At 41.4% G+C, this 24,422-nt stretch overlaps 1 protein-coding gene across 2 annotated transcripts in view; it reads right to left on the bottom strand.

Annotated features, from left to right (window-relative positions):
• MXI1 (MAX interactor 1, dimerization protein) overlaps positions 1-18,605 on the bottom strand; it is a 113,101-nt gene extending 94,496 nt beyond the window's left edge. For both annotated transcript variants that reach the window (XM_089509861.1, XM_089509862.1), the window contains exon 1: positions 18,213-18,605. In XM_089509861.1, coding sequence (XP_089365987.1) covers positions 18,213-18,489 — 277 coding nt within the window. In that variant the 5' untranslated portion in view covers positions 18,490-18,605. The remainder of the gene's footprint in view (positions 1-18,212) is intronic.
• Between the last annotated feature and the right edge of the window lie 5,817 nt (positions 18,606-24,422).

Genomic DNA, 24,422 nt, shown 5'->3' with positions numbered 1-24,422 from the left:
TATGAAAATCCTTAAAATCTCCCCTGTTGCTGTGGGTTGAAAATTGAGGGGCTTCTGGTTTCAGCGTGAATCCTGATGGCTATAATAGCAGGAGACCTCAACAACCATGCATTGTGTCATGTATTGCATCTTTAAGAGGCAATAGCAATAGCAAGTACATTTCTATACCGCTTATCAGTGAACTAGCACTCCCTAAGCCGCTTACAATGTGTAAACCAATTGCCCCCCAAAAGCTCATTTTACTCACCTACAAGAGGATGGAAGGCTGAGTGGACCCTGGAGCTCTCTTCTAGCATCAATCTTACAATATTGTGGCTGCAGTGCCAGCATTTAACCACTGTGCCACGAGGGCAAGCCAAGGCTTCAGAGCAAGCAGACAGTGGTAGCTATCAGTTCTGAAAGGCATGCCTGCTGTTTGGGTGGATGTTAGGTAGGAGCAGAAAGGGTCTGCATCCTCTCGGCTGACAGAGTGACTCTTTAATGGATGCACAGAACAGGGAAATTAAGCAGCTGCTGCTTCTTACTTGGGCTGTATCCACACTGCAGAAATAATCCAGTTTTGACACCACTTTAACTACCATGGTTCAATGATACGGAATTCTGGGAACTGTAGTTTTGGGAGACATTTAGCCTTCTCTGTCAGAGAGCTCTGGTGTGACAAGAATTAGAAGGGTTTCCAATTGGAAAGTGGGTTGGTCAGGCAAGTCTGCATTCTATTACCCTATCTATTCAACTTGTATGTGGAAAATATAATACGCAGAGCAAGTTTAGACATGGAGGAAGGAGTGAAGATCAAAGGAAGGAATATCAGCAATCTAAGATATGCAAACAACACCATAAAATTAGCAGAAAAATCAAAGACTTAAAACAATTGCTAATGGTCAGAGAGGAAAGTGCCAAGGCAGGCTTGCTACTGACCATTAAGAAAACAAAAACAATCACCATGGAGGAGATACAGGAATTCAATACAGACGAAGAGGAAATTGAAATAGTTAAAGATTTCCCATACCTTGGGTCAATCACTGATCAAAATGGGGATTGCAGTCAAGAAACAAAAAGAAGACTGGGATTGGGATGGGCAGCTATGAAAGAACTGGACATGATTTTAAAGTGCAAAGATATCAAGGGGGATGTCAAAGTTAGGATCATCCAAGCCATCATATTTCCCATCACCTTGTACAGTTGTGAGAGCTGGACAGTGAAGAAAGTAGATAGAAACAAAATAAACTCATCTGAGATGTGGTGCTGCAGAAGAGTATTAAAGATACCAGAGGAGGCTCAAGCATGTCTTTCAACAAGAGCCTTGGGAATTTACAGATTCTTTCAGTGTTGAGCTGTGAAATGTTTGCAGTTATTAGTTTTTCTGTGTTGATCGTATCCCACACTTGCTGGTTTTACCATAGACTGTATGGGCTTTATTTTGTATATAGTTGCTTTTCTGTTTATTGGCAGTTACCCAAAGGACTTTATTGTTGGGCAGCATTTAAATGACATAGGCCCAACACACACAGCAGAAATACTCCAGTTTAACACCGCTTTATCTGCCCTGTCTCAATGCTAGGGAATTCTGGGAAGTGTTGTTTTGTGAGTTGTTGAGCCTTCTCTGTCAGAGAGAGCTCTGATGCCACAGTAAACTACTCTTCCCAGGATTCCCTAGCACTGAACCAGAGCAGTTAAAGCAGTCTCAAGATGGAATATTTCTGCAGTGTGTTTTTGGACTATAAAAACCAGCAAGCAAACACAGCATCAGTTCCCCGTCACTTCTGTCTGGGGTGATTATCACATGGGGAAAAAAAGGATGGGAGAGAAGCGGTAATAGGTATTTCCCACATGGGAAAACAGCAGTCACCACTTATTGTTCTTCTGGCACATTAATCCATAAAAACTGTTCAGACATTATTTTAACCTAGTAATAATACTGTGTGGTTTTCCATTGGGACCCTTCACCCACACATATCATTCCTCAGCAGTATCCAGGAATATGCCTAAGAATTTGCAGGAACCATCTTGAGAGAGAGAGAGAGAGAGAGAGAGAAGCCATTACACTTTTTTAACCTGTCTATTCTCAATTACTTGAACAAGCAGAAATGGAAAAGATGATGAAAGTTTAATTTTAAAAACCTTCAAGTACTTGCTGCTGGTGATTCCCACAAGTATGAGACTCTCAAAAATGATCCTGGGGGCATGTCAAAAAGCCAAGCAGTTAGAAGACTGGTTAGCACCTTTCCAGGCAGGCATCAAGTTTATTCTATGTTGGTTGTCAATGATGCAAGCTAAACATGACATCTGGATTCTGGAGGCACAATAATTCTGCCCGTCCCTTCTCCACCTGCCCTTCTTTCTCCGTGTCAGACACATTCCTGTTGTTTTTCACTCAAAGGTCTTCATTTATCTGCCTTCTTAATCAGTTTTGCCAACTCCTGATGTTAAGGAAAGCAAGTCTATTCTCATCCTCATCCAAATTATATATCAAGAGATTTAAAATAATACATTTTAAAATTGCTTTTATTTGCCATCTGGTTTCTGAGCCTTTAGGCTATGCTGAGATCAGAGATCGTCGTCGTCGTCATCATCATCATTTTTGCTGTTGTTATTTTACTGAAGATATGTAGCAAAGAAAGGAAGGGGAAAACTGGGTGATAACTCCCAAGACTGTAGATTAACTAGAACTGCAGTCTTAAGATTTCAACATTTGCATTTGCCAGAGCCTGAGAAGTTGATACTTTCCCCAATTAATTACTGACTGGTATCGTCAGGTAAAGTTATTAGTCAGGTAAATATTAAAACTGAGGGGTTTGTATGTGTGTAGAATAATATAACCAATCCAGAATAAATGTGTATTTCTTTCTTGTTCATTGGAAAAGGAATACATAACTTATCTAACCTTTCCATCAGTGGAAAAAGAACAAGTAATGTCAGCCTTGACTGCTTGCTTTGTGATCCCAACCACAAAGTATTTTGTTACTCCTTCTGGACAATCTGTTTACCAAAGGAAAAAGCTTCTGCTTCAAGAATATAAACAATGCTATTCTGTATGTAGCCCCCAAGCTGCACAAAAATGGCTAACAGACCATGACAAACCACTGAGGACCACTGAATCTTAACCTTATTCCCTGTGCCCATCCTTATTTTTGCCTTATTCCAATCTTACAGCAAGTTTAACTTAAAACATTTACAGTTGGGTCTATATAACAATGCACTTTAACGGGGGGAACAAAACCCAGCCATCAGAGTTTTTGCAGTGACTTTGAGATGTCCCCTTCAGAATGTCATTGACTAAAATCCTTTCCTTGGGGCTTCTTGAGAGCCACATTTGTGAAAATTGTGTCCATCTGGCGGACCTCCACAAGGAGCAAATACAGACAGCTAACTAATCAAATGGCAGGTTTTTCCATTTCTTGAATATGTGCTAAAGTACAGAAACCCAGAAGAACACAGCTGGCTTTATGGTCTGTTCTTGTGTACCCATAGTGAATAGGAGAAGGGTGCTTTCATACTAGGCTATGCTTTATTTGCTTTTAAGGAAAATTCCACAGAACACCAGTATCCAGTCATTATCACCTGTATTTTCCCCATGGTTCTTCTGCCTTCTTTCTATCAAATGGAAGGATAATCCAATATATCTAGCTATAGGTACCTTTAGCCAGACTCTTCCATGTTTTTAAAAGCATGAACCTTTGATGACAGCAATGATGTATCCGGAAAGTACAATTATCACAGTTCTTTGTACATCTCAGTGGCCTTCGATACCATAGACCATGGTATCCTTCTGGAACGCCTGAGGAAGGTAGGCATTGGGGGCACTGCACTCCAGTGGCTCTACTCCTACCTCTCAGGCAGATTCCAGATGGTAGAGCTGGGGGGCAGCTGCTCCTCTAAGAGAGAGCTGACATCTAGTGTCCCTCAAAGCGCCATTCTGTCGTCCATGCTGTTTAACATTTACACAAAGCCACTGGGAGAGATCATCTGGAGACATGGAGCGCGGTGTTATCAGTACACTTATGATACCCAAATCTACTTCCCTATGTCTCTGACTGCTGCAGTGACCAAGGATGGTGTCTCTCCTCTAAATGCCTGTCTTGAGTTGGTAATGGGCTGGATGAGGGAAAACAAACTCAAGCTGAATCCAGAGAAAATGGAGGTGCTCACGATAGGTACTCCTGGTCCAGTTACGGAGATTTACCAACCAGTCCTGGATGGGGTCACACTTCCCCTAAAGTACGAAGTTCGCAATTTGGGAGTACTCCTGGACTCATCTCTACAGCTGTCATCTCAGGTGGATGCGATGGCCAGGAGTGCTTGGTACCAACTTCGGTTGATATGCCAACTGCATCCCTACCTGGCCTAGAGGGACCTTGAAGCAGTAGTACATGCTCTAGTAATCTCTCGTTTTGATTTCTGTTATGCGCTCTACATGGGGCTACCATTGTACCAAGTTCGGAAGCTTCAATTGATCCAAAACCCTGCAGCCAGATTGGTCACAGGAACATCAAGATTTGATCATATTACTCCAATATTAAGATTTCTTCATTGGCTGCCGATCAGCTTCCAGGCACAATAACCCCTACATGCCTTGGGCCCAAGCTACTTAAGGGAACGCCTCTCCCTACACAATCTGCCCCACACTCTTAGAACATCAGGGAAAAAACTATTGAAACATATGAAAACTAGACTAACTACAACTTCCCATAAAGCGTTTACAGCCACGGCCCCTAAATTATGGAACAACTTACCAGAAGAGATCCATCTCATTACCACCATAGAAGCCTTTAAAAAGGCACTTAAGACGGATCTCTTCCGGTAGGCCTATCCACCTGACCTTTTATAGCTGATTTTATGGAGCATTCCCACTCTGACTTGATCGCACGGAAAATTGACGATGATTTGGCCTTTTTAGTCATTGGTAGTAATATTGCTGTTGTTTTACTGACTGTATTTTTAGATAATATTGTATTTTGTATTGTATTGTGGTTTTTATTCTTTGCTGTAATCCCGCCTCAATCCGCAGAGTGAGGCAGGAAATACAAATGAAATCTATTATTATTATTATTATTATTATTATTATTTGTGCTGGATGTCCTTTTATTGCCCATTTATTTTCATTTTTAAACTTTTTTTAAAAAAATTAACACTAAACCACCTTTCTGACTATACTGTTTTTAATGAAAGAGAAGTATAGTGTATAACACCACAATATTTTATGCAGTGTCTATCTGTCTATCTATCTGTCCTTTCTAACCTATCTTCCAGTCAGTGCCATGCATCATAAAGCTAAAACTGTGATCACCTGAAAGTTTTTTTTTTTTAATTGTTTGCAGAAATTAGCATTACTGAATCATGGCATAGTAGCACTATTACAAGAATTAAAATGGTGTTTTAGGGCTATATCTGCTTTGCCTTGAAATACTTGGGAAATTATTTGTTATTTAGAAGATCAATTAAAGTATAAACAAGTGTACAAAATGACACCCACCATGGCACAACATACTGCATACATACACGCTATTGCATACTCAGTGAATGTATGCTGAGATTCAAACTGTTCCACCAACAGCACCTAAATCATGCTCACTCATCATAGATGGACCACAGCAAGAAGCACATGGTTTAAAAATGGCAATAGTCTAGATCTGAAGAGTCAACTGCAATTCCAATTGTAGCTTACAGAAGAAGAGCAATGGTTGGGTAAAACTAGTAGTATACATCTAAAAACAGCCAGAGTTTGCTAGTCTTTGAAATCTTCTTTTGCACTGTTACTAATCTTGATGAATCATCCATAGTGTGTTACTTTAAATTATCCACATATGCTTTTATGTGTGTGGTTAGTTTTTTAAAATCACAGTTGGTGATTGTGGATAGGCACATGGGAACACATGGGCACAAACATGAATTTTCAGAAATAGGGGGCCTTCTGCTATCATTAACAGGAGATTACAGCCACAACATTTGATATTACATTTTCCCCTTATTTTTTTTAAAAAAGGAGTATTTTTCACTCTTATTATATGGGAAATATATACAATACAGACACTGTAATCTGATCAAAAACAAAACCGTGGCCAAAAATAATAAAAGAACATTCAGGTTATACCTTGCAATCAAGATCAAAGGTACAATTAGCTCCCTTGTACCTCACAGAATATAGGGATGACTACGATTTTTTACTATGAAAAATCTTCTTCGAGGTACCAAAACTTCAGTGAAATTCAAAAACAAAACAAAATCTATATAAGTGCAAGTACTTGAATCTTTCAAAGAACAGAAAGTTGGAATAGAAACTTTAAATTTAAAGTATGAAAAACCATGCTGAAAAATCAGAGAAGGCAAACTGCTGGGACAACTCTGGCCACTCGAAAGTGGGAAAATACATCCTTCTTTCAATGTCACCTTCTGTCATGGATCATTGATAGAAACAATAAAATTATCACATAGTGAATGTGATGAAAATTTACCACTTGACAAGGCCCCTGGTATTTGTCACACATCAGAATGTGGGTATGGGGGGGGGGGGGGGGAATCCCATACCACTTTAAAACAAACAAACAGATAACTAAGAAAAATCCTTATAATTTTGGTGTTGGGTTTCTGCTTTTTTTAATGATGCCTGTAACATTGAAGAACCACCTGAGCTGATTAATACTGGGATGTAACTTCATGTTTTCCAGTGCTACCTCATAGTCCTGGAGTATTTGCACACATTTAAGCCACCTTCGGGTCGCCATAAGTGTGAAAAGAACAAATAAAACATGAACGCAGGTTTCAGACATTATAGTTACCACATCAACCCACCAGGTGGGGCATGCAGGTACATGGAGTAGTTATTAGTCCACATGTGTTGACATTTGTGAAATGGTGTGAGAAAGTCTATTTTTAAAATTGCTTAACTGGTTCTTACTTGTGAATAGACATGCTAGGCTTGCACTATAAGACTTGTAATTTTAATCCCTGATTGCCTTCTCTCATCTATTACTTGTGGCTTTTGTTTAAGTGGTATCACTTCTTTCTTTGTTTGTTTTTTATGTACAAAGGCTTTAATGGCTCATATGTTTCTCTTAGGTATATCACTGATCATAAAGATGCCCATAAAAGGAACTGTACATTTCTTAATTGTTAGACTACAAGACTATCTGGCTCACATTAAGGGGGACAGAAACTTTCTGACTTTTCCTTATGTAGGAAAGCTATCTGTACTCCTGATGCAGAAATTTTAAGCCATAGAGGGATAAGAGATTCAGAAGACATTCAGAACTGATGTGGCCCCACGTTTAATAAACCATGGAGTCCCTAAAACTCAAAGACTAGCATTGGTGGATCACTGGGCTATTGTAATATCTCTCATCTTGGAGGGAGAGGGGAATACGGTTGGCCTTTGGTATCTGCTGGGGTTTGATTCCAGGACACAACACACACACACACCGCATGCATGCCAAAATCCATGGATGCTCAAGTTCCATTAAATACAATGACATAGTAAGATGGTGTCCCTTATATAAAATGGCAAAATCAAGGTTTGTTATTTGGAATGTATACTTGTTTTGAATATTTTCAAGCCATGGATGCTTCAATCCATGAATAAAGAATCCATGGATATGGAAGGCAACTATACGATCATGATATTACATCAATCATAATTTTGCAAGGGGTCAGGAAGACCTTACTGATGCACTGGCAAATTGACTTGCAAATAATTTAGGTAATACAGTACATTATTTCTGCAGATAGTCTAAAAATCATTTCTTGGTTGAACCACTGCTTCACAATAAACATAAGACTATATCCTTATATATTTGTTTTTTTGCAGGCAATAAGGCTAAAGCCTTTTGCAGGCATTCCTTCTTCTTCGTTGTATCCTGCCTTGATGTTGTACTGTGCCTCAAGCCTTGGGGAGAGGCTGCTAATAAATAAAATTCATTATCATTATCATTATCATTATCATCATCATCATTATTATTTGTCTGAAACTGATTCTCTTGGATGCAGAATTAAAGCAGTTTGACACCACTTTAACTGCCATGACTCTGCCCTACAGAATCCTGGAATTTGTAGTTCATTGAGGCACCAGAGCTCTCTGACAGACCAAGCTGAATACCTCACCAAACTACAAATCCCAGGATTCCATAGATGGATTCATGACAAAGTGGTGTCAAACTGCTTTAATTCTCCATGGTGGATACATCTGTCTCTCACAGCTTTATGTTGCTTCCATTTTGCACTGTAACAACACAGCCCAAAACCTTACATGGGGATGTGAAGTCAAAGGCTTTCATGGCCGGCATCCATAGTTTTTTGTGGGTTTTTCGGGCTATGTGGCCATGTTCTAGAAGAGTTTGTTCCTGATGTTTCACCAGCATCTGTGGCTGGCATCTTCAGAGAATGCTTGCCTGAAAAGACGGAGGTACTCGTTATAGGAAACCCAAGCCCAGGTATGGAATTATGTCAGCCAGTTCTGGATGGGGTCACATTTCCCCTGAAAGACACTGTCCGCAGCTTAGGGGTGCTCCTTGACTCGTTGCTTCACCTGACAGGTGGATGAGACAGTCAGGAGCATTTGTTATCAGCTTCAGCAGATATGCCAGCTGCGCCACTTCCTGGAACTGGGAGACCTTGAAACAGTAGTACATGCACTGGTCACCTCTCGATTGGACTTCTGTAATGCACTCTACATGGGGCTACCCTTGTGCCAAGTTCAGAAACTTCAACTTGTACAAAATATGGCAGCCAGGTTAATTACAGTTTCTCATCGTACCAATCACATAACACCGGTTTTGAAATCCCTTCACTGGCTGCCAATTAGTTTCCGGGCAAGGTACAAGGTGTTGGTGATTACCTTCAAAGCGCTACATGGCTTGGGCCCAGAATACTTAAGGGAACGCCTTCTTCCGTACTGTCCGTCCCGCACTCTAAGTTCCTCGGGGAAGAATCTACTTCAGCCAAAAAAATCTAGGCTAACTTCAGTCAGACAGAGGGCCTTTTCCATCGCAGCTCCGAAGCTATGGAATGACCTGCCAAAGGAGATCCGTGACATTTCTACTCTTACAGCCTTTAAGAAGGCTCTTAAGATGGATCTCTTCCGGCAGGCCTTCCCTACCTAGTTCCTCTCCCCATTTACTGTGACTTACGTCACTCTGTCCACTGATTCTTGTCTTAAATTAATGAAAAGAATTAAATTAAAATTAATAAAAATTATATTCTTGCCTCAAGAAGAGCCCTCCCTCCATCCCAACTGTCATCATCAGACCTGGGAGGGAGTGAAAAAGACAGGCCCAATTTCCATCAGGCCTAACTGTGAATTACTAATGTCGCTCTCTTTTATTTTATTTTATTTATTTTTTGTATTTTATTTTATTATATTCTCTATATTTTTATTGTTGTAACCTGCCTGGATTCCTTGTGATTGGGTGGGCTATAAATTATTATTATTATTATTATTATTATTATTATTATTATTATTATTATTATTGGAGGTGTGTGTGTGTGTGTGTATTGTGTGACCTGGAAAGGCAGGAGTGATTTGCATGTGTCTTGTTCTGTTGCTAATGGCAGGCCTCAGGCTGGGAGGCTAATGCAAAAGAGGATTAGTGTCTGCTTGATTAGTGCTCATTGTCTGCTGGGAAACCCCTGACCCTGGGAAATTTCTCATTTGCATTTGTTGTCTCAGTTGCATTCATCTTGCTATCTTTCAGGACTGGTAGACAAGCATTGTTTACTTTAAGGGTTTCCTCTTTCCTGTTGAAATTGCCCAGGTGTTTGTGGATTTCAATGGCTTCCCTGTGCATCCTGACATGGTAGTGGTTGGCATGGTCCAGAACTTCAGTGTTTTCAAACAGTATTTTATGCCCAGGATTGTTTGTGGCATGTTCTGCTACTACTGATTTTTCTGGCTGGCCCAGTCTGCAGTGTCTCTCGTGTTCCTTGATTCTTGTTTGCACACTGCGTTTGGTGGTCCCTATGTAGACTTGTCTGCAGCTGCATGGTATACAGTAAACTCCTGCGGCTGTGAAAGGGTCTCTCTGGTCCTTGGCTGAGTGAAGCATGTGCTGGATTTTCTTTCCAGGTTCACACAGTATATATATACCCAACTCCTTTCCAGGCAAGCATTCTCTGAAGATGCCAGCCACAGATGCTGGCGAAACATCAAGAAGAAACTCTTCTAGAACATGGCCACATAGCCCAAAAAACCCACAAAATTACATGGGGATGTTACAATGAATGAAACTGTGTTGCAACTGGGAATCTCTTTCAAAAGGAAACAGATCAGGCCAGGTCTTTAACTTGCAACAGTGTCTTTGAAAAATAATAATACACACACTGGTTTAATATTAAAACTGGCTGCAGAATGTATTTATGTAGCTATGATTATGGCTATTATTGTTAATTATGCCAGAGCACTGGGCTTTATAAAATGAATGCAAATATTGCCCTCAAGCACTTCCCCGGTGTATAATGGCACTGACATATGGCGTATGGGAATCAAAAAATGAAAGATGTTGCTTAGCCCCCCTGTTCCAGTCTGAATGATAAACAGGCACCAGAAAAGTGAAATTGATAAATATTTAAACCATGTTAGGTGCAATGTGCTGTGTTTTTAAGGTTAAAAAACCAAGAAAGCTTATAAAACCAGGGGCTTCAAAACAAACCACATCAGAATGACAATAATGATCATGCTGGTGTGAGGTCCGGTTTGCTTTTTCTTTCTTTCCCCCTGATATTTATAGTTGCATTTAGTACACCTTGGGCTCATTCCCACTGCAATTTACAGTGAATCGCAAATCGGGGTATGTTGTTTTTCTCAGACTCATTTGCAACCAGGAATTCCTATCCGACTGGAAAGGCTGGTGCTCAGTGTGTCTGTGTGTACATATTTATAACAACAACAACTCCAAACAAAGAAAGGAGCAATGTTTTGCAAGGAAGCAGGCAATGTCTCTGACATGCAAGCAGAGCATGAGCCCCTAAGAAACTGCCGTTTCCCTTCCAGATTCCCTTTGCCTGGCAGGGCCCTCTTTCCCATGGAAAAAGAGCCCCAGGAATCTGCAGTGAGAGGTAACAAGGGATAAGGACAGGACTCCGGATCAGAGCAGTCCCTCTGCACCGAGGCTTACGATAAGGCACTGGCTTCCTCAGCCTTTGAGGTTCCAGTAAATGAGAAGCAAAGCAAAGGGCCACAGGAGAGTGGCAAGAATCCTGGAAACCTTCCTCTTTAGATAGAGCCCTCATTCTGGAAGGACATCAAACCCTGCTGAAGGAAAAGTAAATACAGTAGCTTCATTTTTCCAGCATAAATAAACTTTTACTGCTCCATAAAGCATAAATCTCTGTCTTTTAATGTCTATGTATATATCTATGTGTATGCGCGTGCGTGTGCGTGCGTGTGTGTGTGTGTGTGTATATATATATATATATATATATATCTCCAGCCTATCTATTTATATGCATGTATGTATATGTATTCTGTATATAAGTATATTTATAGTGTATGTGTTTATATGTATGTGTATAAATGTATGTGTATAAATATGTGTGTGTGTATCTATCTGCATGTATATATGTATATGTACATGTATAGTGCATGTGTGTGTGTGTGTGTGTGTGTGTATCTCGTTCCTCAACATTTGCTGGGGTTAGGGGCACAGGACGCCCATGGATGTGGGAAAACTCCAAATAAGAAAAGCACTATGTTTTTACCTGAGAGAAGCCCTCTCTAGGAATCTCTAGTTCCTCCAGTGCAACTCTGAGGTCAACATCTGCCAGACACTGACCATAGAATTGTGCTGGAGGAGCTACAAATGCCTAGTGGAGTGTTCTCCATAGGAATCTCTAGGTCCTTCAATGCAACCTTTGGTTAAAGTTGACCATAGAGTTGCGCTAGAGGACCTAGATATTCCTAGAGAGAACATATTAATAAAATCCATAAATAACCAAATCCGCAAAAGTCAAAGCTGCAAATGTGGAGAGATGAGTGTGTGTGTGTGTGTGTGTGTGTGTATGCATGTGTATATGTGCATGTATAGTGTGTTTGTGTGTATATGTATCTGCAATCTGTGTGCATCTCTGCTTCCAGGGAGAGTTCTGGTCTGATCTGCTCTAGGATTCATCTATTGGTTCACAGTATCCTCCTCAGCCCTCTTCTGCAGCACCACATCTCAGAGGAGCTGATATTTTTTCCCCTATCCACTTTCTGCCCTGTCCAGCTTTCACAACCATACATAGAAATGAGAAATGTGATAGCATGGACAATCCTAATATTGGTATTTACAATCTTCCTAACATTGGTATATACTATCTTGACACTTTCAGGGCCTTGTCTTTTTCCTTCGTAGCTGCCCTCCCAAGCCCTAGTCTTCTTCTGATTTCTTGTCTGCAGTTTCCATTTTGCCTTAGGCCAGAAAGTACTCCCTAGAAAAGACTATATTGCTTGGTAAAGTGGAGGGCAATAGGAAGGGCGCATTCCAGGTGGATAGACTCAGTCAGAGAAGCCGTGCGTCTGCAGGGGCTGAGATTCAAGGGACTTGGGAGGTCTCTTCTATATAGGGTCGCCATGGCTCAAAGTTGGCACCAAGGTAGTTAACAACCAGAACAACCACAAATGCTTGCATCCATGTTGGGGGCAGTTGCGTGCAAGTATGTGCAAGGACAAACATGGAAACACAACAACCAGAGGGGAATAGTTGCTTCATGAAACAACCTAAACCTACACAAGTTAAATAAATGCAATGCACTGAAGGGATTCTCCCCCCCCCCCCTTTTAATCTATGGCTCTGGAGACTAGGGTTTGAATCCCAGCTTGGCCATGTAAACCCAAGTCACACTCTCTCAGCCTCAAGAGGATGGCCATGGCAAAGCCCCTCTGAAGAAAGCTGCCAAGAAAACCCCATGATATAAATATAATAACAATAGAAATAATAAGTTTGCTTTGCAAATAATAATAAAGTGGGATGCAAATAAATATAGTAATAACAACAGCAATAATAAGAAGAAAGTGGGATGTAATTGTAAATAAACATAATAATAATTTGGTTTGCAAATAATAATGAACTATAAATAAATAAATAAAATAATCATAGTAATGATAATAATAAGTTTGCTTTGGAAATAATAAGAAAGTGGGATGTAAATAAATATAATAATAGCAATAGCAATAATAATAAGTTTGTTTTGCAAATAATAATAATAATAATAAGTGGGATGTAAATAAATATAATAATATTAAATATAATAATAATAATAATAATAATAGCAATAGTACTAAGAGTTTGCTTTGCAGTCTTGCAGGGATGTACTGCCCCAATGGGGAAAAGCCACCCATTCATGGCTGAGGCAAGCCCTCCTTCCACTTGGAGGGAAAAGGCGCGCGGCCCCTTTAAGGAGAGACTCCAATGACATCACCCTGAGCGCAGCCGGCCCAACAAGGACACTCGCCGCCGCCAGCCCGCAAGCCCCGCCCCTCGATCTCCAGGCTCAGCAACGCGTGACGTCATAAAGACAAAAGGAGCAGCCCATTGGCGGGGACTCCCAGGATAGCCACGCCTTCCGAGTTAGGCCTGGACCAATGGGAGGAGAGGAGTTTGTCTCCATGTGGAAACCATGTGGTTCTCGCAGGGAGGAGGAGCTTGAGCTGATGACGCTGTCGAGGCAGAGGGAGGGGGAGGGAGCCTGCCTGGTGTTGTTTTCAAAGTTGTGCAGAGCTGGGCTTCCTGGTCACGTGGGCCAAGGAAGAGAAGCAGGAAAGTTTTAGGGGAAGGGGTTCTCGCCCTCTGGCTGCGAAGAGGCACCAAGGCTGCATCCGCACTGCAGATATAATTCGCGCTGGCACCCCCTTTAACTGCCACCATGGCTCAGTGCTATGGAATTCTGGGAATGGTAGTTTGTTGTGTGGCACCAGCGCTTTGGTGCATCCACAATGGAGAAATAATCCGGTTCGACACAACTTGAGCTGCCATAGCTCTGTTTGACACCACTTTTTTAACTGCCATGGTTTAATAATCGGGTTTCGCATCAGTTGAACTATCAGGCCTCCCTAATACGGACTGACACCACTTTAACGGCCGTGGCTCCATAATCTGGACTGATACCACTTTAACTGGCATGGCGCAGTAATCCAGTTGACACTATCACATCTCAATAATCCTGTTTGACACCAATTGAACTACCATGGCTCCTTAATCCACTTTTGACACCAATTGAACGGCCATGTCTCAATAATCCATCTTGACCCCAGTTCAACTACCATGGCTCCATAATCTAGATTGACACCATTTGAACTGCCATGGCTCAATGGCATGGAATTCTGGGATTTGCAGTTCCTTTGGGGTTTGCTCTGGTGCCACAACAAACTACAGTTCTCAGGATTCCATAGCACTGAGCCAGGCCAGTTAAAGCGGTGCCAAACCGGGTTATTTCTCCAGTGTGGATGCACCATATGATTATTTTCATGCCCATTTCATCCAAATGGCTTGGAGAGCCTCCAGAGAGACACACATTACACACACAGAGAGAGGCTGATCAAACCGGTCGGATTAATAACGGCTGCTGTTGACATCAGCCCACAGAGGCCTTTCTCTGGGAGACACCTGGGGAATTCAGATCCAACTGGGCTGGAGGCAGGGTGGCCAGGCATGTCCTCCTTTTTCCAGGACCTGCCCTTCAGTCCAGGAGGAATGTCATAAGGTCCCCCCTTTTGAGCATGAACTTCTAGTTATAGGAGTGTTTTTAGTTATAGGATGCCCATTTTTCTTGGGCATCCTATATATTGTGGTGCCTTGTCCTCCTTTGCGGTGAGGACATCCGGCTGGAGCAAAGGAGGGTCCTCTGAGGGCCTAGTCCTTTGCCAATTCAAAACGGGCATCAAAATATGACCACGAAACTGACAGCAACTCTTGGAAGCAAAATTGCTGTCCAGTTCTGCCTCTTATCAGCATCCCAACCCATGCAACACACCAGTTGCGTTTTCCCTCTAAAAAGTACATTGCAGGGGGTTACATTGATTGAGGTTTGGGGTTGCCATCATCCTTCTCCTAGATTGTTTCTAGATCTTTTTTATAAAAACAGAAGAAGCTCGCTAAGAACGAAGAATCGAGGAATAGATTTTTAAAAAATTATTTTGCTGGAAATGGATACTTATAGATGCATATCTGGTGGTGGTTGTTTTTGTCCCTGAGCTGGAAGGGGGGAAGGAGAAAGAAGGAGGGAGGAAAACAGGTAATGTTGACCCAGTTTTACATATACACACACACACACACACCATCACCTGCTTTAATGAAATGAGGTGACCAGTATAACCAAAGGAGAGGCGACACCAGCAACAACAACACACCATCTCTGCCTTGCCTTTCCCCACCTTGTCGGATTCCCTGGTTTTACCTGGCTGTTTACATCTCTGCCTGCCTGGCTTCCCTTGAGGTTGGGAATAGGGAAGGGGGATAAATCTGTGCTCCATTCACTTAGGGAACTGGGGAAACGTATTCAGAGGTAGTCCTCTTGACCGTATAGCAGAGTAGGATAACATCCCAAATCCATAAAATCAGTGCTGTTTTTCTTCAGCCAGCCAGAATGCACCTTACACATATTGCAAGCTTCTGAAGCTCTGCAGACAAAGAAGCCAGTGGAGCTTCAAAAACATGCAGCATGTATTTGGTGCATTTTTGGTAGCCCAAAGAAGCCTGATGAAGAACCACTGGAGCTTTGAAAGCTTGCCTTATGTATTTTGTGCATTTTGGTTCCTAAATAAATGCGATGAAGAACCATTGGAGCTTCGAACACTTGCCTTATGTCTTTGGTGCATTATGGTTCCTAAATAAACCTGATGAAGAACCACTGGAGCTTCAAACACTTGCCTTATGTCTTTGGTGCATTTTGGTTGCCCAAATAAACCTGACGAAGAAGCTGGCGGAGCTTCGAAAGCTTGCATGATGTATTTGGTGCACTTGTGTTGCACAAAGAAGCCTGGCGAAGAAGAAGCCGTGGAGCTTTAAAAGCTGGCATTGTGTATTTCATGCTTTTTGGTTGGGATGCTATTGTACTTAGGGAACCAGGTTAGGGAGAAGAAGAGGAGGGGGGAGGACAGGAGAGATTGCTTCACGAAATCTTCACCCCAGAGGACCCTAGCCCCCTCCTGGAAACAATACCGAAAGCAGCCTTTCATTAAGAAAGAAAGAAAGAAAGAAAGAAAGAAAGAAAGGCTGCTCTGGAGAGTGCAATCAACAAAGGCGAAGGGAGTTGAACTGCAATGGAAATTTACACTGGGGACGGGGGCAGGCAGGACAGAAGCTGGAGCCCTGATATATATATATATATATATATATATATATATATATATATAGCTTTGTTTTAATTTTATTTTTATGTTTTATAATCCAACCTTTTTGATTCTTTGCCTGCTTCATGTTTTGGTTCCTTGGGTTTAAAAAAAGAGGATATATATATATATATATTCCTCTCTGTTTCTTTCGCCCTCTCTCTCTATATATATCCCTCCTCTCTTTATGTATGTGTGTGTGTGTGTGTATATATTCCTCTCTCCTATACACAGTATATATTCCTCTCTCTCTCTCTTCCCCGTTTTCTCTAATATATATTCCCCCCTCTATATTTCTCTCTTCATCTCTCTCTCTCTCTCTCTCTCTCTCTCTCTGTATTCCCCCCTCTCTCTATATGTATTTCTCTCTCTCTCTCTCTCTCTCTCTCTCTCTCTCTGTGTGTGTGTGTGTGTGTGTGTGTATATATATATATATACACACATACACACACACACACACACACACACACACATATATATATATATATATATATATATATATATATATATATTCCTCTCTCTCTTTCTCCCTCTCTCTCTTTCCTTTTTAAAAACCCGATGGACCAAAACATGAAGCAGGCAAAGGATCAAAGGACAAATGAGATGGTAAAAAAGTTAACAAATATATTAAAATTAAATTCAAACAAACAAACAAACAAGCCCCCCTGCAAGGTCTGAGGCGATGCCCAGCTGCCTCCCTCCTCCAGCCCTCCTAGGCCCTTGTGCTTTGAAACTAGAGCTCCCAACTGGGGGCTTGTTATTGTTCTCAGGGAGGAGGCCAAGGGCTGCAAAGGAGCCAGGGGCAGCACTGGGGGGGGTGGGGGGACTACTAGGCTTTTCTGCTGACTGCAACCAGAGCCAGGAAAAGGGACGGGGGAAGGGCAGGGGGTCCACACACACACCCCACACACAAAGAGGGGGATCATACCGGTATATCTCTCCCCCCTTCCCTTTTGTTCCTTGCACTTAGTATCCAGCTGGGGGTTTGCTCTTTCTCTTTCTCTCAGCCTTGCAGGGAAAGAGGGGAAGAGGAGGAAGCCAGAGGTTCAACACATAAACAAGCCTGCTTTTTTCCTCTCCTCTTTTTAAAAACAAAATATTTCAAGTTGATTTTTCTCATTTTCCCTTTCCAAAAGTTGGTATTGCATTATTATTTTTCTCCCCCATCCCTTCTTCCTTTCCTGCATGATCCCCTACTTTGCTCAGTCTCTTTTTCTCCCCCCCCCCCTTTTCTCTATATTTCTCTTTTTATTCTCCTCCCCTTCTGCTTTGGACTTATTGGAAGGGGATCTGAAATTTCCAGAGGGGAATATATATATAATTTTTATTTATTTTTCAAGAGGAAAAAGGAAAGAAAAAGGGGCATTAAAAACCCACCCAAAAGACCTTGTTACTTGAGAAAGAACAAGGAAGAGAAAGGAGGAGGAGAAAGGTGTTTTTGTTTGCTTCAGCTCCAGCAAAAAGGCAATGTTTTCCCTCAAGGGCTCCCCCAACAACATCACTGGGATCTGCATTTCCTTTTTGGAAAGGTATTTTCCCCCTCTTTATTTTTTATTTTATTTTAGTTTTTGGTGGCTGAAAACTAAGCCTCAGTTTATTTAAGTCTGATCTGGCAACAGACTTGGCCTGGCTCTGTCTTGTTGCATCTTCATCAACATTGTTTACATTAGTATTATTAATATTATCCTTATTATTATGCTTCCTCTGTTGTCATCCGCACATGCCTGGGCCTTGATCTATTTCACAGTGTGTTTTAACCATGTTGTGGGTAAGGAGAGGTGGGTAAGAAATAAAATTATTATTATTATTATCATTATTATTATTTCTGCTTTTGTTTATTTTCCTTCTCTTTCTTTCTTTCTTTCTTTCTTCTTGCAGGAGCAGCAGCAGGCAAAAGCCAAAGCCAAACTCCACTTACTTTTGTTTTCCTTCTCGATTTGCTCCAGGTAGCTGGCAGCTTCCAGCAAAATCTGCACATTCTGCAGGAAAGTGTTGATCTTCTTCTCCATGGAGTCCTCCTCGTCCTCCTCCTCCTCCTCGGCGGCGCTGGTGTTGAAAATGTCACTCAGTGGGCACCTGGGCATCTGCTCTGCCAATGCCAGCCCCTGAGGGTGCTGCTGGCCTTGCCCTAGGGCACCCTCCAGCCCATCATCCCTGCCTCGCAGCTCCTTCCTCGGCCTGCCACGTTTCCCCATGGCTCCTCCAAATGGAAAACTTTAAGATTTGTCAAAGCCCTTTTGGCTGACTTTCCTCCTCTTGTTGCAGTTTGTCTGTGTGTCTCCCTCTCCCTCTCTTTCTCTCTCTCAGTGTATATATGTCTAGGAGAGATTGAATGAATCAAGGGACCTCTGGATTCAAAGACTCCTGACAGGTCCTAGTGCTCGTTCCTTTCCCCGTTCTCTCTCTCTCTCTCTCTCTCTCTCTCTCTCTCTCTCTGTTTTGGAAAAAGTGGCATACGCTGCATCCACACTGCAGAAATAATCCAGGCTGACCCTACTTGAACCATCATGGCTCGCTGTTATGGAATTCCCCATTCTCTCCCTCTGTCTGTTAAAGTGCATCCACACTGCAGACATAATCCAGGTTGACCCTACTTGAACTGCCCTGGCTCAAGTGCAATGGAATTTCACATTCTCTCTATTTCTCTCTGGTTTGGAAAAAGTGGCATATATTGCATCCACACAGCAAACATAATCCAGGTTGACCCCACTTGAACCACCATGGCTCATTGCTATGGAATTCCCCATTCTCTCTCTCTTTCTCTTTCTGTTTTGGAAATAGTGGTATAGGCTGCACCCACACTGCAGAAATAATCCGGGTTGACCCCACTTGAACCACCATGGCTCAGTGCTATGGGATTCCCCATTCTCTCTAGGATCCAAAGCACACTGCAGGAATAATCTGATTTGACCCCACTTGAACTGTCATGGCCCAATGCTAGGGAATTCTGGGAACTGTACTTTTGTGAGCCTTCTCTGTCCGAGAGATCTAGGCCCACAATAAACTACAATCCTCAAGATTCCCTAGCACCAAGCCAGGGCAGTGAAAGGGGTTATTTCTGCAGTGTGTGGTTGGCATCCACATGGTGGAAATAATCCAGGTTGACACCACTTGAACTGCCCTGGCACCAGGATATGGAATTCTGGGCATTGTTGTTGGTTGTGACATCAGAGCAAACTGCAAAAGAACTACAAAGCCCAGAATTCCATAGCATTGAGCCATGTCAGTTCAACTGAGTCAAACCAGATTATTGAGCTATTATAGTCGAAACGGGGTCAAACCAGATTACTGAGCCATGACAGTTCAAGTGGGTTCAGAATGGATCATTAAACCATGGCAGTTAAAGTGGGGTCAAACCAGATTATTGAGCCATGATAGTTGAAAAGGGGTCAGAATGGCTTATTAAACCATGGCAGTTAAAGTGGGGTCAAACCAGATTATTGAGCCATGATAGTTGAAAAGGGGTCAGAATGGACTGTTAAACCATGGCAGTTAAAGTGGGGTCAAACCACATTATTGAGCCATGGCAGTTTAAATGGGGTCAAACTGTATTACTGAGCTGTGGCAGTTCAAGTGGGATCAAACTAGATTATTGAGCCATGGCATTTTAAATGGGGTCAGACTGGATTATTGAGCCATGGCAGTTCAACTGGGGTCAGACCAGATTATTGAGCCATGGCAGTGAAAAGTAAAACCAGGTTATTTCTGCAGTATGGATGCAGCAAAGAGTGGATGCAGCAAAGCTCTGGTGGCCACAACAAACTGTAATTCCCAGAATTCCACAGCATTGAGCCATGGCAGTTAAAGTGGGGTTAAACTGGATTGTTTCTGCTGTGTGGATGCACCAACAGAATTGAGAGAATTATTTCTTTTTCTCTCTGTCTTGTTCTTTCTTTTTCTGTAAAGACGATAAGTAGAGGTTGTCTCACTTTTCAAGGCCTCTTAAACAGAGAGACCTAACCGCAAAAGCAGGCAAGGCACTATAAAATGTAGGACATGCAAGTAACATGTAGGACATGACAACATAAAAAGCTAAAAACTCTCATATAAAGGTTAATTCATGCTTCACATTTTGAAATTCCTTCCGGATAGAAGATTGAAATTTAGGACATGTCCTGGAAAAGGAAAAGGAGGCCCAAGCTCGACTCAGGCTTGCATCCTTCTGAGGTCGCTAAAATGAGTAGCCAGACTGTTGGGGGCAAATTAGCTTACTTGCTAATTAGCTTACTTGCTGTTCACCGCTATGATCTTTGGAATAGCGGTATATAAATAAAACAAATTATTATTATTATTATTATCATGTGGTTACCCTGTTCTCAATCTATTTTTTTAATAATCAAGATAATAAGCACTATATTTCAGAATTTGTTTGCCTTCGAGTCCTTTCTGACTTATGGCAACCTTAAGGCAAACCTGTCACAGAGCTTTCTTGGCAAGTTTCTTCAGAGGGGGTTTGCCATTGCCAACCTCTGAGTCTGAGAGAGTGTGACTTGCCAAAGGTCACCCTGCAGGGTTCCATGGCTGAGCCATGATTTGAACCCTGGTCTCCACTACTCAAACCACTACACCATACTGGCTCACTTCAGAACTTATTTACATACTGTTAATCGGCTACCATATTGCTTCCTTTTGAGCCCAGATTCTAGATATAACAGCCAAATGCTAGCTACTGGATTCTCTGATAAAGGTCAGGCATTAACTTTTAAAACAACATATGAAACCTGTCTGTAAGGTATCTCAGCTTTTTAAAAAGGAAAATAAAGCTTTCAAGAAACAGAATAAATGGGTCAATAATCAAGGAACAGGATAGAATGGATAATATAAAGACATACGAAGAACACCTGTATCTTTCTGTCTGGTTGCACATAGTAAAATACACACAGTCATCGCAGGTTTCACACTTTGTACTCTCAGGAAGTGCTCAAGGCACAGGTGTGAACAACCTTCGAGTGTGCTCTCTTTCTTGCTTTGCAATACAAACTTTCTGCACAGAAAGTACTGTACACCCAAATGCCATCTCATAGCAGAGCACTCATAAGAGTCATGGCTTAGACAAGCAAGCCCACAGCTGGGAACATTAGGTAGTTTGGTCCCAAGTCATTCTGAGTCTTAAAGATAACAACCAGAACCTTGACTTGTCCTTGGAAACCAACTGGAAGTCAGTACAACTTAAGAAAATAAAGAGGATCACGCAGTCTAGCACTTGGTCCCAGTCAACATGCACTCAGTAGCAGCCTGTATTAATCACAGTTTCTGCCTAGTTTTCAGGGACAGCCTTTGGTAAGAAATTCATTGTAGACCAACTGAGATGTAAATAATACATGTAGGGCCAAGGCCAGGATCATATTATCATAATTTATCTACATAGCATGATTGATGTACATGGCACTTTACAAAGTGACAACAACAGCAACCGCCACAAGCCAGCTCTACCAAAGGTGTGCAATCTATCACACACAGACACAGAAAAAGAGAAGGGGGGGGGTGAGATGAAGGAATATTACAAATATAAAACTATGCCAATAATCCAGATAAAAATACAAAAACCAAAGGACTATAATGTAAAGCAGACTGACAAATACATATAATCAAAATATACTGTATACAAGATTGTCATATTAAACTAAAATCCCCAAAGCATGAAAAACAAACAAAAAAAAAGTTTTAAATTGAGATTTAAAAACAATAAGGAAAGGAGCAGTTTGCAAATGTTTGGAGAGGAAATTCCAGGAGTATGCAGCAGCAAGTGAAAAGGACTAAGCAGAACCAAGGAAGAGGAAATCTTTAGTAGAGTGAGAAGCCTAAAGTCCCTAGAATGCAAATCCTGAGCAGACTGGTAAAAAGAAATGAAGGTTGAAAGACAGAGAGCTAGGTTGTGCAAGACTTTAAAAGTTAAAACAAGAAGCTTGTACTGAATCGTAAAAGGAATGGGCAGCCAATGAAGTGATATCAAAAGTGGAATAACATATTCAAAACAATAGGTCAAAAAAAATCTTAGCAGAGATATTAGAGCATACAGAGGCCTGGCAATGCTGAGTATGAGGCAGGGGGACAGGGATTATGGAGCAGGGGCACTTCCACACTACATAATTTTAGTGGTATCATCACATCTAGCCTCAGAAGGAGAATCTCCACATCTGTTTTTCTTTTTTGAAAACTTTTGTTTGAACTCCTTATCTCATACTAAAGAGACAGCAGCAGATATCTACAAACTTCTCCTGGAACCCACATATGGGAAAGGCCAATAAATGCACCCATTTTGGCAAGGAGAATGGAAAACCATGATTTCAGACATTGCATGGACTCATATTTGGTCTTCACCCCCATACAAATCCCATTTGGCATCTGTGAGGGAGAATACTTTGAAAACCATCCATAGGTGGTATCTCACACCTGTCTAAAATGATTAAAACTCTCTCCCCAGATTGCTGGAGGAGTAGTAAATCTAGAGGCTCTTATATGCATATGTGGATTAGATGTCCTAAAGTGAGAAAATTCTGAGATGCAGTTCTCTATCAAATTTCATGTATCACTTATCAAACTGTAAATTTCTGTCCAATTTTGCTTTTGCATTCTATATTTGTTAAAGGGAATTCTAACTTGAAACATAGGAAACTGATCATTTTTTCTTATTATTGCTCCCAGATTAGAAGTAGCCAAATATTGGAAGTCAGGTGACCTCTCCATTGAGAACTGGTGGTCTAGAATTTGGGATATGTGGTTGATGGAAAAACTGTCTGCTACGATGAGGTTTTGCATTGGCCACAAAAGGACTGACACATTTCCAGAAGATTGGATGACCTTTATTGACTATGGCCCCATACAGACAGGCCAAAATAAAGCTGCTTTGGGTCACTTTGAAGATATGCTGTTTAAATGATGCATGCATCCTAAGAGTCCAGAAGGACTGGAGCATGGTTCTGGCATAGCTTCTGGGCTCTTAGGACGCATGCATCGTTTAAACAGCATACCTCCAAAGTGACCTGAAGCAGCTTTATTTTAGCCTATGTTAATCATCACTCCCACCAGATTCAACCTCCTGCTTCACAGATGGATCTTTGGACAGACACTCCACACCTTGACAAACCAGACTCTCTGGCTCTTGCTTAGAACAATTTTTTTTATTCTGCTGCAGAATAACTATTTATCAGATACATACTTTGGCCCTTGTAGTTAGTTGTTGTTGTTTTTTGTCATTGTTCTACAGACTTTATGTGTTTTATTGTAAAAATTCAATTAAAAAATAATTAGAAAGATTTTTAAAAAATAGTGGTATCATTCCACTTTAACTGCCAGGGTGACAGCCTGTGGAATCTTAGGGGTTTTAGTTTGGCGAGGCACTGGAAATCTCTGTCTGAGAATTCCAAATACCCCTCTAAACTGCAAATCCCAGGATTCCATAGGATGGAACTACTGTATATACTCAAGTATAAGTCTAGAAATTTAGGTCAAAAAATTGACCCAAAAAATCTTGGTCGACTTATCCATGGGTCAATGTAAGTACTGTATCTTAATTCTTATTTAAAACAAGGAACCATCTCCTGGTGAAAAGCAAGAGTATAATATGTGAAGCACTGAAATGTTAAGAATAAGCACAAAGAGTTATGTGTGCTGGAATTTTCTAAGTTCTTTGACATTGTTTTGTTTTGCTTCATCCTTTAGATCCTTTGCTCTATGCCCCTAAGTGTTACCCTTGACTTATCCACGGGTCATATCAAAGTTAATAATTTTGACCCCCAAACCTGCCCTCGACTTATACATGAGATCGACTTATAGTTGAGTATGTACAGTACTGTATGTCAATCAAGTGTAATCATTGTTCTATAACTGTAGTGTGAAAGGACTCATGTTTGGAAAATAAGAACCAGTGACGGTTAGAGAAAGGGACAGGGCTACAGAAAGAATAGAAACATCTTTTCCCGACTCAATTCCAACCCTGCCTTCAGGTCCCAGAGTTTTGAAATTGCCACTTCACACTGTCAAGTTTTTACAGTGGTTACCATTATATCATACCCCTTAGTGAATTGGCTCTCCACTCCATTGCCCTATGGATGGCATGGAACTCCTCAGATCTAGATCACCCTTTGTTTATGCCAACAATCATCCTGTAAAAGTAATATGCAAGTAA

The sequence above is a fragment of the Sceloporus occidentalis genome, unplaced genomic scaffold, assembly GCF_023333645.1.
Source record: "Sceloporus occidentalis isolate IW3139 unplaced genomic scaffold, rSceOcc1.0.p SCAF_2, whole genome shotgun sequence".
Taxonomy (NCBI): domain Eukaryota; kingdom Metazoa; phylum Chordata; class Lepidosauria; order Squamata; family Phrynosomatidae; genus Sceloporus; species Sceloporus occidentalis.
The sequence above is the reverse complement of the archived record's forward strand: the minus strand, read 5'-3'. Positions and strand labels throughout refer to the sequence as shown.